Genomic DNA, 13237 nt, shown 5'->3' with positions numbered 1-13237 from the left:
TCCCGCCAGCCCTGCGCGCCTCCTCCCTGGATTCCCCCTCCCCCACTGCCACCTCCTCCTCCTCCTCCTCCTCCCGCCCCAGGGTGAGCTCGAGCCACCTCCCTCCCTCCCTCCGCCATGGATCCCGGCAACTGGAGCAGCTTCATCTTCCAGGTAACAACCCCCTCCCCCCCGCCTCCCACCCCCTTTTCCCACACCCCCTCCCTCCCGCCCTCCCTCCTGTCCCACCCCCCCTCCGCGCGCCCGGTGCGCGCGCAGCTGTCCCCCTCCCTCCCTCGCGCCCTCCCCCGCCCTCCCCGAGGCGCCGGCTGGGCGCGCGCGCGGCGGGGGCCGAGGCTGCTCCCTCGCTCCCCCCACCCCGCCCCGCCAGGCTCCAACCGCCGCCGCTGCCGCCGCCTGGGCCCCCGCCCCCGGTCCCTGGCCCCGCGGGGCCTCCCGCCCCCACTGTCGCTGCCGCGCTCCGCGGCCCGCCAGGCGCCCTCCTTCCCTCCCTCCCGCCGGCCGGGGTGCGCGGGCAGCGGGGCGGCCCTCGGGCCATGCGTTCGGTGCGGCCCAGCCCGGCCGGCCGGGGGCAGCGCCCCGAGCCCGGGCCCCGCTCGGCCCGCGCCCCCGGCCCCCGCTGAGCCCCAGGGACCCCGCCGTGGCCGAGGCCATGTTCCCCGTGTTCCCTTGCACGCTGCTGGCCCCCCCCTTCCCCGTGCTGGGCCTGGACTCCCGGGGGGTGGGCGGCCTCATGAACTCCTTCCCGCCACCTCAGGGTCACGCCCAGAACCCCCTGCAGGTTGGGGCTGAGCTCCAGTCCCGCTTCTTTGCCTCCCAGGGCTGCGCCCAGAGTCCATTCCAGGTGAGTAGGGGCCGGCCAAGGCGGGCCGGGCTGGGAGGGCGCCTACCCGCGGCCGCGGCCCACATGGTGTCTTGTCTCCGCAGGCCGCGCCAGCGCCCCCACCCACGCCCCAGGCCCCGGCGGCCGAGCCCCTCCAGGTGGACTTGCTCCCGGTTCTCGCCGCCGCCCAGGAGTCTGCTGCTGCCGCCGCTGCGGCCGCAGCCGCCGCCGCCGCCGCCGCCGTTGCTGCGGCGCCCCCAGCCCCGGCCGCAGCTTCCACAGTGGACACAGCGGCTCTGAAGCAGCCGCCCGCACCCCCTCCACCGCCCCCGCCGGTGTCGGCGCCCGCTGCCGAGGCCGCGCCCCCTGTTTCTGCTGCAGCCACTGCCGTCGTAGCCCCAACCTCGACGGTCGCCGTGGCCCCGGTGGCATCCGCCTTGGAGAAGAAAACAAAGAGCAAGGGGCCCTACATCTGTGCCCTGTGCGCCAAGGAGTTCAAGAACGGCTACAATCTCCGGAGGCACGAGGCCATCCACACAGGAGCCAAAGCCGGCCGGGTCCCTTCGGGTGCTATGAAGATGCCCACCATGGTGCCCCTGAGCCTCCTAAGCGTGCCCCAACTGAGCGGAGCCGGCGGAGGAGGGGGAGAAGCGGCTGCCGGCGGTGGAGCGGCCGCAGTGGCAGCCGGTGGCGTAGTGACCACGACCGCCTCTGGAAAGCGCATCCGGAAGAACCACGCCTGTGAGATGTGCGGCAAGGCCTTCCGCGACGTCTACCATCTGAACCGACACAAGCTGTCGCACTCTGACGAGAAGCCCTACCAGTGCCCTGTGTGCCAACAGCGCTTCAAGCGCAAGGACCGCATGAGCTACCACGTGCGCTCACATGACGGCGCTGTGCACAAGCCCTACAACTGCTCCCACTGTGGCAAGAGCTTCTCCCGGTGTGCACGGGGCCCTGTGTGCACGGGGCCCAGGGCCTTGGCCGCTCACTAGGTGGTGGGGAGGGAGGGACTGCGGGGAGGTGGCTTGGCTTTGGCTGGTGAGGAGGGAGGAAGTTTCTGAGGATGGGGACTGGGAGCCACTCCCAGGGAGGAGGGAGAAAAACCTCTCCGGGTTACCAGGGAGCAGGGGGTGGTACTTAGCAAAGGAGGTGGGTCCTTGGATTGTTGGAAAGCTTGGCGTGGACAAGGCCGCCCTGCTCCAGGGGAGGGGTTTCCTGCCTAACTAGGACTCAAGCCCTAAGCTTGGGAGAAAATACAGGGACCTTTGAAAAGCTTTTTGTATTAGGTTAGGCAGATTTGGGGGCATTTCTACCCCCCAGGGCCCTAACCCCAACCCCAACATATCCCCAGGCCGGATCACCTCAACAGTCACGTCAGACAAGTGCACTCAACAGAGCGGCCCTTCAAATGTGAGGTAGGAAGCCCACCTCTTCCTGTCTTGGTTTTCATGATTTTGATCCTCATTATAGTTGTCTGAGTTCAGCCTCTCAGACCCCCTTTTTCTCTCTTTTTGCTTTTTCACTCCATTTTCTCATCCCTTCTTCAAGGCCTCATCGTCTCACTCCCATTTCCTACAGATCAAAGATCCCCAAGACTCTGATTCCTTTAACCTCTTGCCCCCCTCTCCCCACTCCCTGAAGCTTTAACTCTCCTGACACCCCCCACACCCCTCCCCCTTCCCCAGAAATGTGAGGCAGCTTTTGCTACGAAGGATCGACTGCGGGCGCACACAGTACGACATGAGGAGAAGGTGCCATGTCATGTATGTGGCAAGATGCTGAGCTCGGCTTATATTTCGGACCACATGAAGGTGCACAGCCAGGGCCCTCACCATGTCTGTGAGCTGTGCAACAAAGGTACATGCTGAGGGATGCTGGGGGGGGGGGGGGGCAGGGCCTAAGGGTGGGGACAAATCTAGATACCCTTCCACAGTTGTGAGTTAAAGGTGCTGTAGCTGAGAGCTCGTGGCATCTAGAGCCCTCTGGGAAGCAAATGAAGTGACATTGGGACCACTGAACATCATTAAGTTCTAAGAGGTCATGGCTGGAAGAGATGATCTACCAGAAAGAGTCAACTTCTGGGTGTGCGTGGGGAGAATGGGAATAGGACATGGCTACTTTGGGGAAGGAGTGGTCAAGAGCTCCAGTGTCCAAGGGTTGAGAGACAAGGTTTGAGCCGCGCAGCCACAAGTTCTCATCTTCAGCTCCTGGGACAAGTGGGGAGTACATTGGCACAAGTTTAACAAGCATGTACTCTGCTCCAGTAGCAGAGAAAGCTGCTTTTAAATAGATTAGCATATTTGCTGAATAACTGGGCTAAGACTATATGGGGCACTGGAGGGAGGGGACACAGCCGTCTCTACTGAGGGTCAACTTTTCAAGTGGCTAGGTATCAGTGGCCTGTCACCCCAGGAGAGATCCCCCAGCCACGGAGAATGGGTTCTGGGTACCATTGCCAAGGAACGGATACCACTCAACCAGGTCCCAAGCTCACGGTGGGGCTGTGCCCTACCAGCCCCAGCAGAGTAGTTGGCCCCAGGTTACCAAGGATGTGGGAGGAGAACAGGGCCATCTGAGGAGGACGTCCCCAGCCTAGGAGAATAACCCCGTCTCTGGGGTCTCCACCTGGCTGACCCCATCCCCCATACCAATCCACCCCCCCCAATAGGCTTCACCACAGCAGCATACCTGCGCATCCACGCGGTGAAGGACCATGGGCTCCAGGCCCCGCGGGCTGACCGCATCCTGTGCAAGCTGTGCAGCGTGCACTGCAAGACCCCTGCCCAGCTGGCCGGCCACATGCAGACCCATCTAGGGGCGGCCGCCCCCCCTACCCCGGGAGATGCCCCCCAGCCACAGCCCACCTGCTGAGGGGGACCCCCGCACCCACCAGGCAAGGCGTTGGGCATGGCTGGGGGGGTTGGTGTGTGTGGGACAAGGGGGCTCAAGGGGCCCAATAGGGGATCTCAGGAAGGCCAGGGATGTCCAGTCTATCACTCAAGTTAGGGAGACTTTTGGGGACAGAGAGGGCCCTTCAGGAAAACTGGGTAAGGATGCAGGCCGAAGCCTCTGGGGACCAAACAGGAAGTGAGCAACGGCTGTGTCCCAGGGGAGGGAGTCTGGGAAAGAGTCTGGGGCAAGGGGCAAGGCTCTTGCCATTCAGATGGCGCTGTGATCTGGTGTTTCTTACCATGCAGGTACCGGTGAGGTCTGTCCAGTGGCGGTGGCAGCAGCAGCAGCGGCAGCAGCAGCGGCAGCTGCATCAGTGGCAGCCCCTCCCACAGCTGTGGGCTCCCTCTCTGGGGCTGAGGGGGTGTCTGTGAGCTCTCAGCCACTTCCCTCCCAGCCCTGGTGAACTCCTAGTTGGTGATGGGGAGAGGGGAGAATGGAGGAAAGCCCCTTGGTACCATCTCCTCCCCACCCCACCCCCTTCCCACCAACTCCTCACTGCTTCCCCCACCACCCAAGGAGCCTCCTGAAGGAAAGGAGGAAGAAATGTTTTCTTAGGGGAATTCACTAGGTTTTAACAATTTGTTTCTCCTGCTCCTTTCCCTCCCTATCAAACCTGGCCCCACACACATCTGTCCCCTTGGTTGTGTTGAAGCTCCCTGGACAGTGGGCAGGGGTGGCAGAGGACAGGAGTGGCCACTGCCCTCACCCCCTCTCCTCTCTGTAACCCCCTGCGCCCTGCCCTTCCGGGGATTTGTGAGCCTTCTCCCTTGATGGTCCTTCTTGCTCTCCTTCCAGTCCCCCCCCCCCCTACTGTCTGCTGCCCCTCCCTGGGGAGTTGGTGCTTTTTTTTTTTTCCAGGGGGAGGGAGGAGAGAAAGGAGGGGAATCAAAGATTCTGTCCTAGAGAGGGGAAAAGGTGAGATTTGAGAAGGGGCAGAAGCAGGGAAGGCAAAGGTGTACCTTCTTCATAAGGTGGGGTTGTTTAGGGTCAGGCCCTAAGCATCATCCTACTTAAGAATCTGTCAGGGGAAAACAAGTCAAGGGGAGCAAAAGGAGCCACTTAGGCCAGAGGCAAGATGAGATGAAACCTTAGGAGGCCAGGGTAAATAGGGGGATCCAGGGACTAGAGGTGCTGCCTGGGGGTGGGGGGAAGGCAGCTGTGGTGTCTCCCCCTTTCCTCTTCCACCCCAGCTCCAGCCCTGGCCTTTTCATCCCTCTCCCCTAAGATAGAAGGTGTGGCCCTGGCCATGTCATCGTGTTCCTGTGTCCCCTGCATGTTCTCTACCCTTCACCCCCTCCTCTTGGCGTGGATCCCATTACAATAAATTTTAAATAAAAATCTGGCTCTGACTTGAATGAATTGCTCTCATCAAAGACCCTGTTCCTACCCCCAAGAGGTTTCTTCTTGGGCCTGGTGTCAGTCCCAGCCTTGCTCCTCCTTGTGCAGCTCTGGCTCCTCCCTCCCCAGAGGCAGCCCAGATTCAGGGTGAGGCCAAGTCTCCAGAGGCTGTGGAAAGCAAGTTCCAGGACTCCTAGATCTCTGGGGACTACCCGATCTGGACAGGCCCAGAATAGCCAGCCACTGCAGGTTTGAGGAGCCTGGGTTAGAAACCCAGACAGTTGCTAGAACCCAGCCAAATATCTACACACCCTTTAAGCCCTGTGAGGTAATGGATAATACAGCTGCAGAAGGGCCAGGAAGGATGTCTGAGCCCTAGGATTGGGAGCAGTAAGGTGGAGAATAAAAACTGCACTTGTCCCTTTCATTCTTGGCATGGTCTACCCTGTCCACTCGGGCTTCTCTGCCCAGCCCCTTACTGCTGTTCCAGACTGCTCCTGCGGCCTCTGCTCTGCTCCTTGGAATTCCCTCCCGTCTTGCTCTCCTTTCCAGGGACCCTTTTCTTGAGCCTTCCAGTACCAATTTCTGTTGCTGCTGCTTTGGTAGAGGGACTTTCTTCAGGCTCCCTTCTCTTGAAACCCCACCCTGCAGCCTTCCCAAGTTTTGCCTCATCTCCCTCTTTCCTCTCGTAGGGGTGCGTCCACCCGGTCCCGCCTGTCTCCCTAGACCTCTCTCTTCGCAGACTCTTCTCCGTTTCACCCAACCCCATGCCTCTGCCAGGACCCCGGGTGACGGTTGGCGGGAGGGGCCCCGGACTTGGGAAGGGGATACCCCCCAGGAAGTGCGCGTGGGAAGAAGCAAGGAGCTGGCTCGAGTGGTCCCCCCCACCGGTTGCCAGGGTAACGCTGGCCTGGCACGCGTGGCTCTTAAGGGCGGGCCTGGAGGGGCGGGGGCAGCGCGTGCGGCAGCAGAGCGTAGGGGAGGGGACCTGAAAGGAGGGGACTAGCAGAGCGGTGGGGAGACCCGCCGCCTCCCTCCTTCCCTCCCTCCCAGGCTGCGGCTGCTGCAACAACGGTGGCGGCGGCAGCAGGAGCAGCAGCGGGAGCAGTCTAGAGGCCAGCGTTGAGGTGAGATGGGTATGGACTGAGGCTTGGGGTAGGAGTGGACCGACAGACTGCAGACGCTGGGGAGGGCTGCACTGCACGGGAATACGGGTGCCAGGCCTACTGGCTGGTGGTGCTGGGCGCGCCAAGCCAATGGAAGGAGGAGGCGCCAGGGGCACCCTGGGGACAAGGGAATCCCTGGGAGAGGGGCTTGAGAAGGGGCTCAGAGGAAATGCCCAAGACTCTCAGGAAGGAGCGGGGGCATCTGTGCCCCAAATACGCAGCCAGAAAACCGCACCCACTGACGCCCAGGTAGGAGGGAAGGATGCAGGAGTGGAATGTGAGTATGGGGCCTCTGCTCAGTCTGTCTGTCGGAGTGTATGGGTGTCTGCACAGCTTGATTTTGAGGTGCGGGGCATCTGCTAGGATCTGGGAGGCTGGATCTTGTTGGGGGTACCCAGGAAGAGACCATGGGGAAGGTTCTGTTTACAAAAGGGTTAATCTTCCCAGGGCTGTCCAAGCAGAAGAATTTGAGCAGAGCACTCCTCCCCAGAGATGTCCCACCCCAAGGCAAAGGAAACCCCAACTTTTCTTCCTCTCCCCAGAGGCAGCCCAAGACTGGCCCTAAGACAGGAGCATAACCTTCAGGCTGCAGTGCTGAGAGCTGCCTCTTTCCTCCTCACACCAAGCTTATCTCTTCCTCTTCTAGGATTTGCTGCTCTCTGTTGCTCCAGTCTCCCCACAGAGGCCCTCTCCCCTCTCCCATCACAAGATGGCAGCCAGCAGCTCTGAGGTCTCTGAGATGAAGGGGATAAGGGAGGGTGCCCAGACCCAGGGAAAAGGGCCTGGCCATTCAGAGGCTGGAACTGGCCCTCTAGAGGTTCCAGCTGGGGTCCCAGATGAGCCAGAGGCCCCTCAGGCAGGTCCAGACATCACTGTGGCCCCTGTGGACTCAGAGCCCAAAGTTGGGTTGACTCCAGAAATCACAGAGACCCCAACAGGGGCCCCAGAAACAGACAAGGCCAAAGACCTTAGCTCAAGCCCAGGAGGGGAACCAACCGCCAACTCCAGCCCCAAAGAAGCATGCCAAGAGCCAACATCCAAGCCAGAAGTGAGCAAAGAGGCCACTGTAGAGCAGGGGTGTGACCAGGAATCTGCAGGCCTGTTTGAGCCAGCCTCAGAGCCCACTCCCCAGCTGGACCTCCAGTCAGGTTCCCAGCCCACACCCAAGCCAGCTCTTCAGACAGAGCCTCCTACCCAGGACCCCACCCCTGGGGTCTTGACTGAGAGTGTGGGGGAAAAGCAGGAGAATGGGGCGGTGGTTCCCCTGCAGGCTGGTGATGGGGAAGAGGGTCCAGCCCCACAGCCTCACTCATCGCCCTCAACAAACCCCCCCTCAGCCAATGGGGCTCCCCCTCGAGTGCTGCAGCAGCTTGTTGAGGAGGACCGAGTAGGAAGGGCTCACAGTGGGCATCCAGGATCTCCCCGAGGTAGCCTAAGCCGCCACCCTAGCTCCCAGATAGCAGGGTCTGGGGTAGAGGGGGGTGAAGGCACCCAGAAACCTCGGGACTACATCATCCTAGCCATCCTGTCCTGCTTCTGCCCCATGTGGCCTGTCAACATCGTGGCCTTCGCTTATGCTGTCATGGTGAGCCCCATGGGACCCTGGCCCAAGCCTGTTGTGGCTCCCCACTTCCTGCATTGGAACAGAGCCCCAGGAGTAGCCTGGTTTTATCTCTCTGCATGGATCTCACTTCCAAATTACAGGGCCCTACTTTCCTCTCCTAGGACTTCACCCTCTGAGCCACTATTGCCTAACCCCTTCAGGTGGGAGGGATGTCCAGACATATTTCACACAGCCTTGCTGACCTGTGCCCTCCTCCCCCTACCTCTCCAACTCTTCTTCCTCCGTCACTATGGGCTGGCCTATCTCCTCTGGATGACTCTTTCACCTGATCCCTGCTGGGCTGGCTTCTCCTGACCTGGGCCATTCTGCCCCACTCCTCCCCCTAACAGTCCCGGAACAGTCTGCAGCAAGGTGATGTGGATGGGGCCCAGCGTCTGGGTCGAGTGGCCAAGCTCTTAAGCATCGTGGCGCTGGTAGGGGGGGTCCTCATCATCATCGCCTCCTGTGTCATCAACTTAGGCGGTGAGTAGTGGTCTGGGCTGGGAGGAATGGAAGGATTGGCAAGGGCAGCTTTACTAACCCCTGCCCCTGCTCTCTCCTGTCTGTCTTCCCTATTTCTCCTTTGTCTCTCCTTGTCTCACCCCCCTCCCCCACTGTCTCTGTCTCTGTCTGTCCCTCCCTCTCCTCTTCCACAGTGTATAAGTGAGGGGCTCTGCCCTGCATTCCAAGACTTTTCTTCCTGTTGGGAGCTGTCTTGGGCCCATCCTCCCCTGCTCCCCTGCGGGGAGCCCAATCGATGGCCCAGGCCCGCACCCATAGGGACCAAGGGAGCCTGAGCAGCCTTGTTTACAGCTTTTTTCCTGCTCCTGCATCTTGCCAGGCTCCTCTGCCAACTGTAGGCCCCCCTTCTCCCTGCACTGTTTCCAGTCTCCCTGCACTTCTGCCTGCAGCCGGTCCGGCCTCTTGGCCTCTCTATGCCTGCACTTCTGGAAACCTCTCTGAACATCTCCCAAACTCTTTTTGCTCTCAGCCTCCCTGCATCTCTCTCAGCCTTCCTGCATCTCTCTCAGCCTTCCTGCACTTCTTCCAACCTCCCAAATTACCTGCACCTCAATCCTGGTCTCCCCCCAACCCCAACTTTCATTGTCTTGCCATCTTCCCCCATTCCTTTCTTTCTTTTTTTAAAAAAAAATTTTTTTTTGAGAGAGAGATAGATAGAAACATCGATTGGCCGCCTCCTGCATGCCCCCACTGGGGATTGGGTCCACAGCCTGGGAATGTGCCCTGACCGGGAATCGAACCGGTAACCTCTTGGTGCATGGGTCGATGCTCAACCACACCGGCCGAGCCATTCTTTTCTTCTTTCTCTCCAGTACCATCTCTCCTTCCCTCTCCACACCCTCCGCCCTGTTCCTCTTGCTGCCATATCTCCCCTCAGCATCCTCTCCTCTCCTAAGGATCCTCTCCTCCACCTTCCTGCCACCGTTTATTCTGCAAAAACTACCGCACTTAGATCAGGCTGGGGAAGGGCAGCGATGTCAGGAGAGGACTCTCTAACCCGGGGCTGTTCTCTGCTGGGACCACCCAGGTGATGCCTCCAGGGCTCCACGGGGTCACAGAGCTGGCAAACCGCAGCTCCTTTGGGGACTTGTGCTGGAGTGGTGAGCGCTGTTCCAAACGCACCTGGGAGAAGGGATGGGTGCAGCTGTTGACCCTTCTCAGTCAGCCTTAGTTGACGTGTCCCACCTGGGCTTTTTAACCCAGTCGGCAAGTTTCTTAAAGGCGGGGACTGGAGTCATTCACGTGCTTTGTAACGAAGAAACCCCCAAAATAGGACCAAAGCTCCCAGCCTCAAGGAGTGACGGAGGGGCTGGGAGCTATGTAATTATTTTCTAAGAGAAGGAGGAAAGTGTGTTGCACGCGACAGTCTGCTAGGGAAACCGAGTTACGACGCGGGTTCGGAGTTAGAGGGTTTTCTGGGGGAAAAAAACACTAAAAGTAAAAAAAAAAAAAAAAAAAGGGATACATCAAACTGTTTCTCCCTTTTTGTATGCCGGATGCTGCATGAATCTGAAACACCAATAAAGGGAGATTGCATGACACTCGCTTCTAGCCTCAGTTGATCCTTACGTTGGCCCGCCACTGGGTGCGCAGGTATTGCCTTTGGGGGGAGAACCTACTGGGTAGTAAGCGCCTGCACCGTCCGGACGGCCATCTTTACTGTGGGCCGAAGCCCATCATGCCCAAGCGCCTACCTGCGCATGTGCAAGCCTTCCCTTGCTTTCTTTCCCCGAGTAGCTTTTACTAGAGCGGAGCCTTCCGCGCCATCTCTGTGCGCCTGCGTACTGTGACCCTGCGCGGCCTGCGAGGCGGGCCTTAGCTCCAGGTGCGTACGGCGGCTGAGGTGGCGGAACTGCGCGGTGTGGAGAGGGGCGGTGTGACGGCGAGAAGAGCGGTCCGGCGGGAAGTGGTTTCTGCCGTTCGCTAAGAACATCAGAGTACCGGATCTCAATCCGTGGGGCGGGGTCCTTGGAGGACATTGAGCGCCCCCTCCTGGGAACAGGCAGTGTGGTCGCAGGGACCGCTATTGGAGCCCGATTGGTTGGAAAGATCCTTAGAGACACCCCTGGGGAGCCCAGTTACTCGGAGTGGGGGGCGGGGGGGAGTCCCCGGCTTAGTACTCCTGCCTCTCCTATAATCGTAGGGTATCTTCCCTAGTGGCTTATGTCCCTTGTCCGGGGTCATGGAGACATTGTGGCCACCACGGCGGCGCCTCTGTCTGAAGAAGGGGAAGTGACCTCTGGCCTCCAAGCTCTGGCGGTGGGAGATACCGGAGGCCCTCCGGCTTCGGCCAATAAAGCCGAGGAAGAGGGGGAAGGAGTCCGGGAGGAGGCCGAGCCAGAGGGGTCTGGGATCGAGGAGGTGCAGGGAGAAGCCCCCAGCGCTGAGGGGGAAGAGCATGCCAAGGGAGAATCCGAGGACTGGTGCGTGCCCTGCAGCGATGAGGAGGTGGAGTTGCCCGCGGATGGGCAGTCCTGGATGCCGCCCCCCTCCGAAATCCAGCGGCTCTATGAACTGCTGGCTGCCCAAGGTACCCTGGAGCTTCAGGCTGAGATCCTGCCCCGCCGGCCACCCACGCCCGAGGCTCAGAGTGAAGAGGAGAGATCCGATGAGGAGCCAGAGGCCAAAGAGGAGGAAGAAGAAAAGTGAGGGCACACCCTTACACCTGGTCCTTGGGCTGCCCCCCTGAAGCCAGGAGGAAATAGGGAGGGGAGATGGGAGCCGGAGCATGGAAAATGGAGGGAGGGAAGAGAGCCGGAGAGAAAGAGTTGGCAGGCTGGGCGAAGCACATGTGTAGATGTTTGGGGAGACCACCCTCACCCTTCACTCTCTGTCTACTTGTCCCAGACCGCACATACCCACAGAATTTGACTTTGATGATGAGCCAATGACACCAAAGGACTCCCTGATTGATCGGAGACGCACCCCAGGTACTGACAAGAGGGAGGGAAGAGTTGGGGGGGAGGTGAAGGGCCTATGCTCCCACTTACCCAAAAAGTGACTCCCCAAAAGAGGCCTTTGTTTGGTGCCTTGGTTGCTATACAACTTGTTGCTGCAGGAAAAAGCATTCACACAATGGTGCCATCCTTTCAGGTTAAATTGATAACACTATATTTCTTTAAGAGAATATCACAGGTAATCCTCTTATGGCTCCCATTCCTTTTATCTCCATCTCCCCAGAAGTCCAATTTTTCCTGATCATTTATTATTACCTAGATCCACACCCCTATACTACCGTGTACATCTCCTAACCAACCCAGTTTTCACCCTATATACCTTCCTAGAATTTATGATGCTTAGAGCCATTCTTTTAAATTTTATTTTTATTTATTGATTTTAGGGAGAGAGAAACATCGATGAGAGAGAACACCAACTGGTTGTTTCCCACATGCCCCTCACTGGGGATTGGGCCCACAACCTGGGCATGTGCCCTGACGGAGAATCGAACTGAAGACCTCTTGGTGCATAGGTCGATGCTCAACCACTGAGCCACATGAGCCACACCATCTGGGCATAACATTTCTTTCTTTCTTTCTTTTTTTTAAAGTCCTCACCGGGGGATATTTTCCATTGATTTCCAGATAGAGTGAGAGGGGGGAAGAGAGAGAAAGATGAGGGAGACACATCCACTGGTTGCCTCCCACATGACCCCAACCAGGGCCAGGGACCGAACCGAAACCAAGGTATGTACCCTTGACCAGAATTGAACCCATGACTCTATGGTCCGAGGGCCAACGCTCTAACCTCTGAGCCAAACTGGCCAGGGCACTTAGAGCCATTTTTGATTTCTCTTTCTCTTACTCCAACATTCAAGCCAGCAGCAGCAAGTTCAGTAGCTCTGTCTCCACAACATTTCCAAGTTCATCTGCTACTTGTCACCTTCAACACCAAACCCTTATCCAAGCGACCATCTATATTGTCTGGATAGTTGCAGTAGCTCCTAACTGATTTCTCTGCCTCCAATCTCAGTGACCAGAATGATCATTTTAGAATATAAATCAGATCACTTCTGTGTTTAAAATCCTCCAAAGGTTTCCATTGCTGGGGAGAGACGTGAGAGCTTGTTGAGAGAGAATCTAATCCCCCACCGAGGCTTCCAAAGGCATTTCCATTTAAAATAAGAGATCCCAACCCCTTATCATGGTCTCCACCCCATTTCTTTGGCCTCATCTTTCACATCTCTCCAGCTCTTTATAGTCTTTAGGGAACAGACCTCCCTGTTTCCACCCTGGGGCCTTTGCACTTGCCCTTCCACTGCCTGGGATGGTCTTCCCTGGTAATTCCCCAGGTAATTAGTAACAGCCAGGCAGCTGCACACAGTCTCACACCCTTCCACATTCCCTTCTCCAGGAAGCTCAGCCCGGAGCCAGAAACGGGAAGCCCGCCTGGACAAAGTTCTCTCAGACATGAAGCGACACAAGAAGCTGGAGGAGCAGATCCTTCGTACTGGCAGGGACCTGTTCAGCCTGGACTCAGAGGACCCAAGCCCCACCAGCCCCCCACTACGGTCCTCAGGGAGTAGTCTCTTCCCCCGGCAGCGGAAATACTGACTGGTGCTGCCATAGGGTACAGTGTGTGTGCCTGCTGGGGCCTCGGCCTTCCTTCCCTAACCCTGGGTGCTGGGAAACTTAGGATGAAGAGAGAAACTCCAAGCTCTCAACACAGCACCCTGCCAGAAAGAGGACACGTGTGTGTTTATGTTTTCTGTTGAACATCTGTTTGGAGACCTGGGTTGAAATTTCTGAATTGAAAATAAAAAATACAAAGTTATCTTCTCTTAGAGGAGGGGCTGTAGCTGGAGTCTCAGCAGTTGTGGAAGGCAGAATTGTC

General features: G+C 58.5%; 3 protein-coding genes across 6 annotated transcripts; all 3 read left to right on the top strand.

Moving 5' to 3' along the window:
* Positions 1–78: 78 nt before the first annotated feature.
* Positions 79–5291, top strand: MAZ (MYC associated zinc finger protein). 3 transcript variants are annotated; one of them, XM_036279987.1, is made up of 6 exons: positions 79–153; positions 758–844; positions 928–1766; positions 2178–2241; positions 2512–2683; positions 4024–5288. In XM_036279987.1, the coding sequence occupies exons 1-6, from the start codon at positions 118–120 to the stop codon at positions 4179–4181; spliced, it is 1356 nt and encodes a 451-aa protein (XP_036135880.1). In that variant the 5' UTR covers positions 79–117; the 3' UTR covers positions 4182–5288. The 3 variants fall into 3 exon arrangements, with proteins under 3 accessions (XP_036135880.1, XP_036135878.1, XP_036135879.1); XM_036279985.1 differs by lacking the exon at positions 79–153 and adding an exon at positions 3495–3719 and having other exon boundaries at positions 486–844; positions 4024–5120; XM_036279986.1 differs by lacking the exon at positions 79–153 and having other exon boundaries at positions 486–844; positions 4024–5291.
* An 848-nt stretch (positions 5292–6139) lies between these two features.
* Positions 6140–9819, top strand: PRRT2 (proline rich transmembrane protein 2). 2 transcript variants are annotated; one of them, XM_036280015.1, is made up of 4 exons: positions 6140–6243; positions 6929–7867; positions 8236–8368; positions 9435–9819. In XM_036280015.1, exons 2-4 carry the CDS (start codon positions 6992–6994, stop codon positions 9509–9511), a joined length of 1086 nt encoding a protein of 361 aa, XP_036135908.1. In that variant the 5' UTR covers positions 6140–6243; positions 6929–6991; the 3' UTR covers positions 9512–9819. The 2 variants fall into 2 exon arrangements, with proteins under 2 accessions (XP_036135908.1, XP_036135909.1); XM_036280016.1 differs by lacking the exon at positions 9435–9819 and adding an exon at positions 8542–9002.
* Positions 9820–10149: 330 nt separating this feature from the next.
* PAGR1 (PAXIP1 associated glutamate rich protein 1) lies at positions 10150–13203 on the top strand. Its single transcript, XM_036280054.1, has 4 exons — positions 10150–10232; positions 10551–11052; positions 11255–11337; positions 12758–13203. The coding sequence occupies exons 2-4, from the start codon at positions 10571–10573 to the stop codon at positions 12955–12957; spliced, it is 765 nt and encodes a 254-aa protein (XP_036135947.1). The 5' UTR covers positions 10150–10232; positions 10551–10570; the 3' UTR covers positions 12958–13203.
* Positions 13204–13237: the final 34 nt, after the last annotated feature.

Source organism: Molossus molossus, unplaced genomic scaffold (genome assembly GCF_014108415.1).
Source record: "Molossus molossus isolate mMolMol1 unplaced genomic scaffold, mMolMol1.p scaffold_m16_p_3, whole genome shotgun sequence".
In the NCBI taxonomy this organism is placed as follows: Eukaryota; Metazoa; Chordata; class Mammalia; order Chiroptera; family Molossidae; genus Molossus; species Molossus molossus.
Note: the sequence above shows the minus strand (reverse complement) of the source record. Positions and strands in the feature narration are given on the sequence as shown.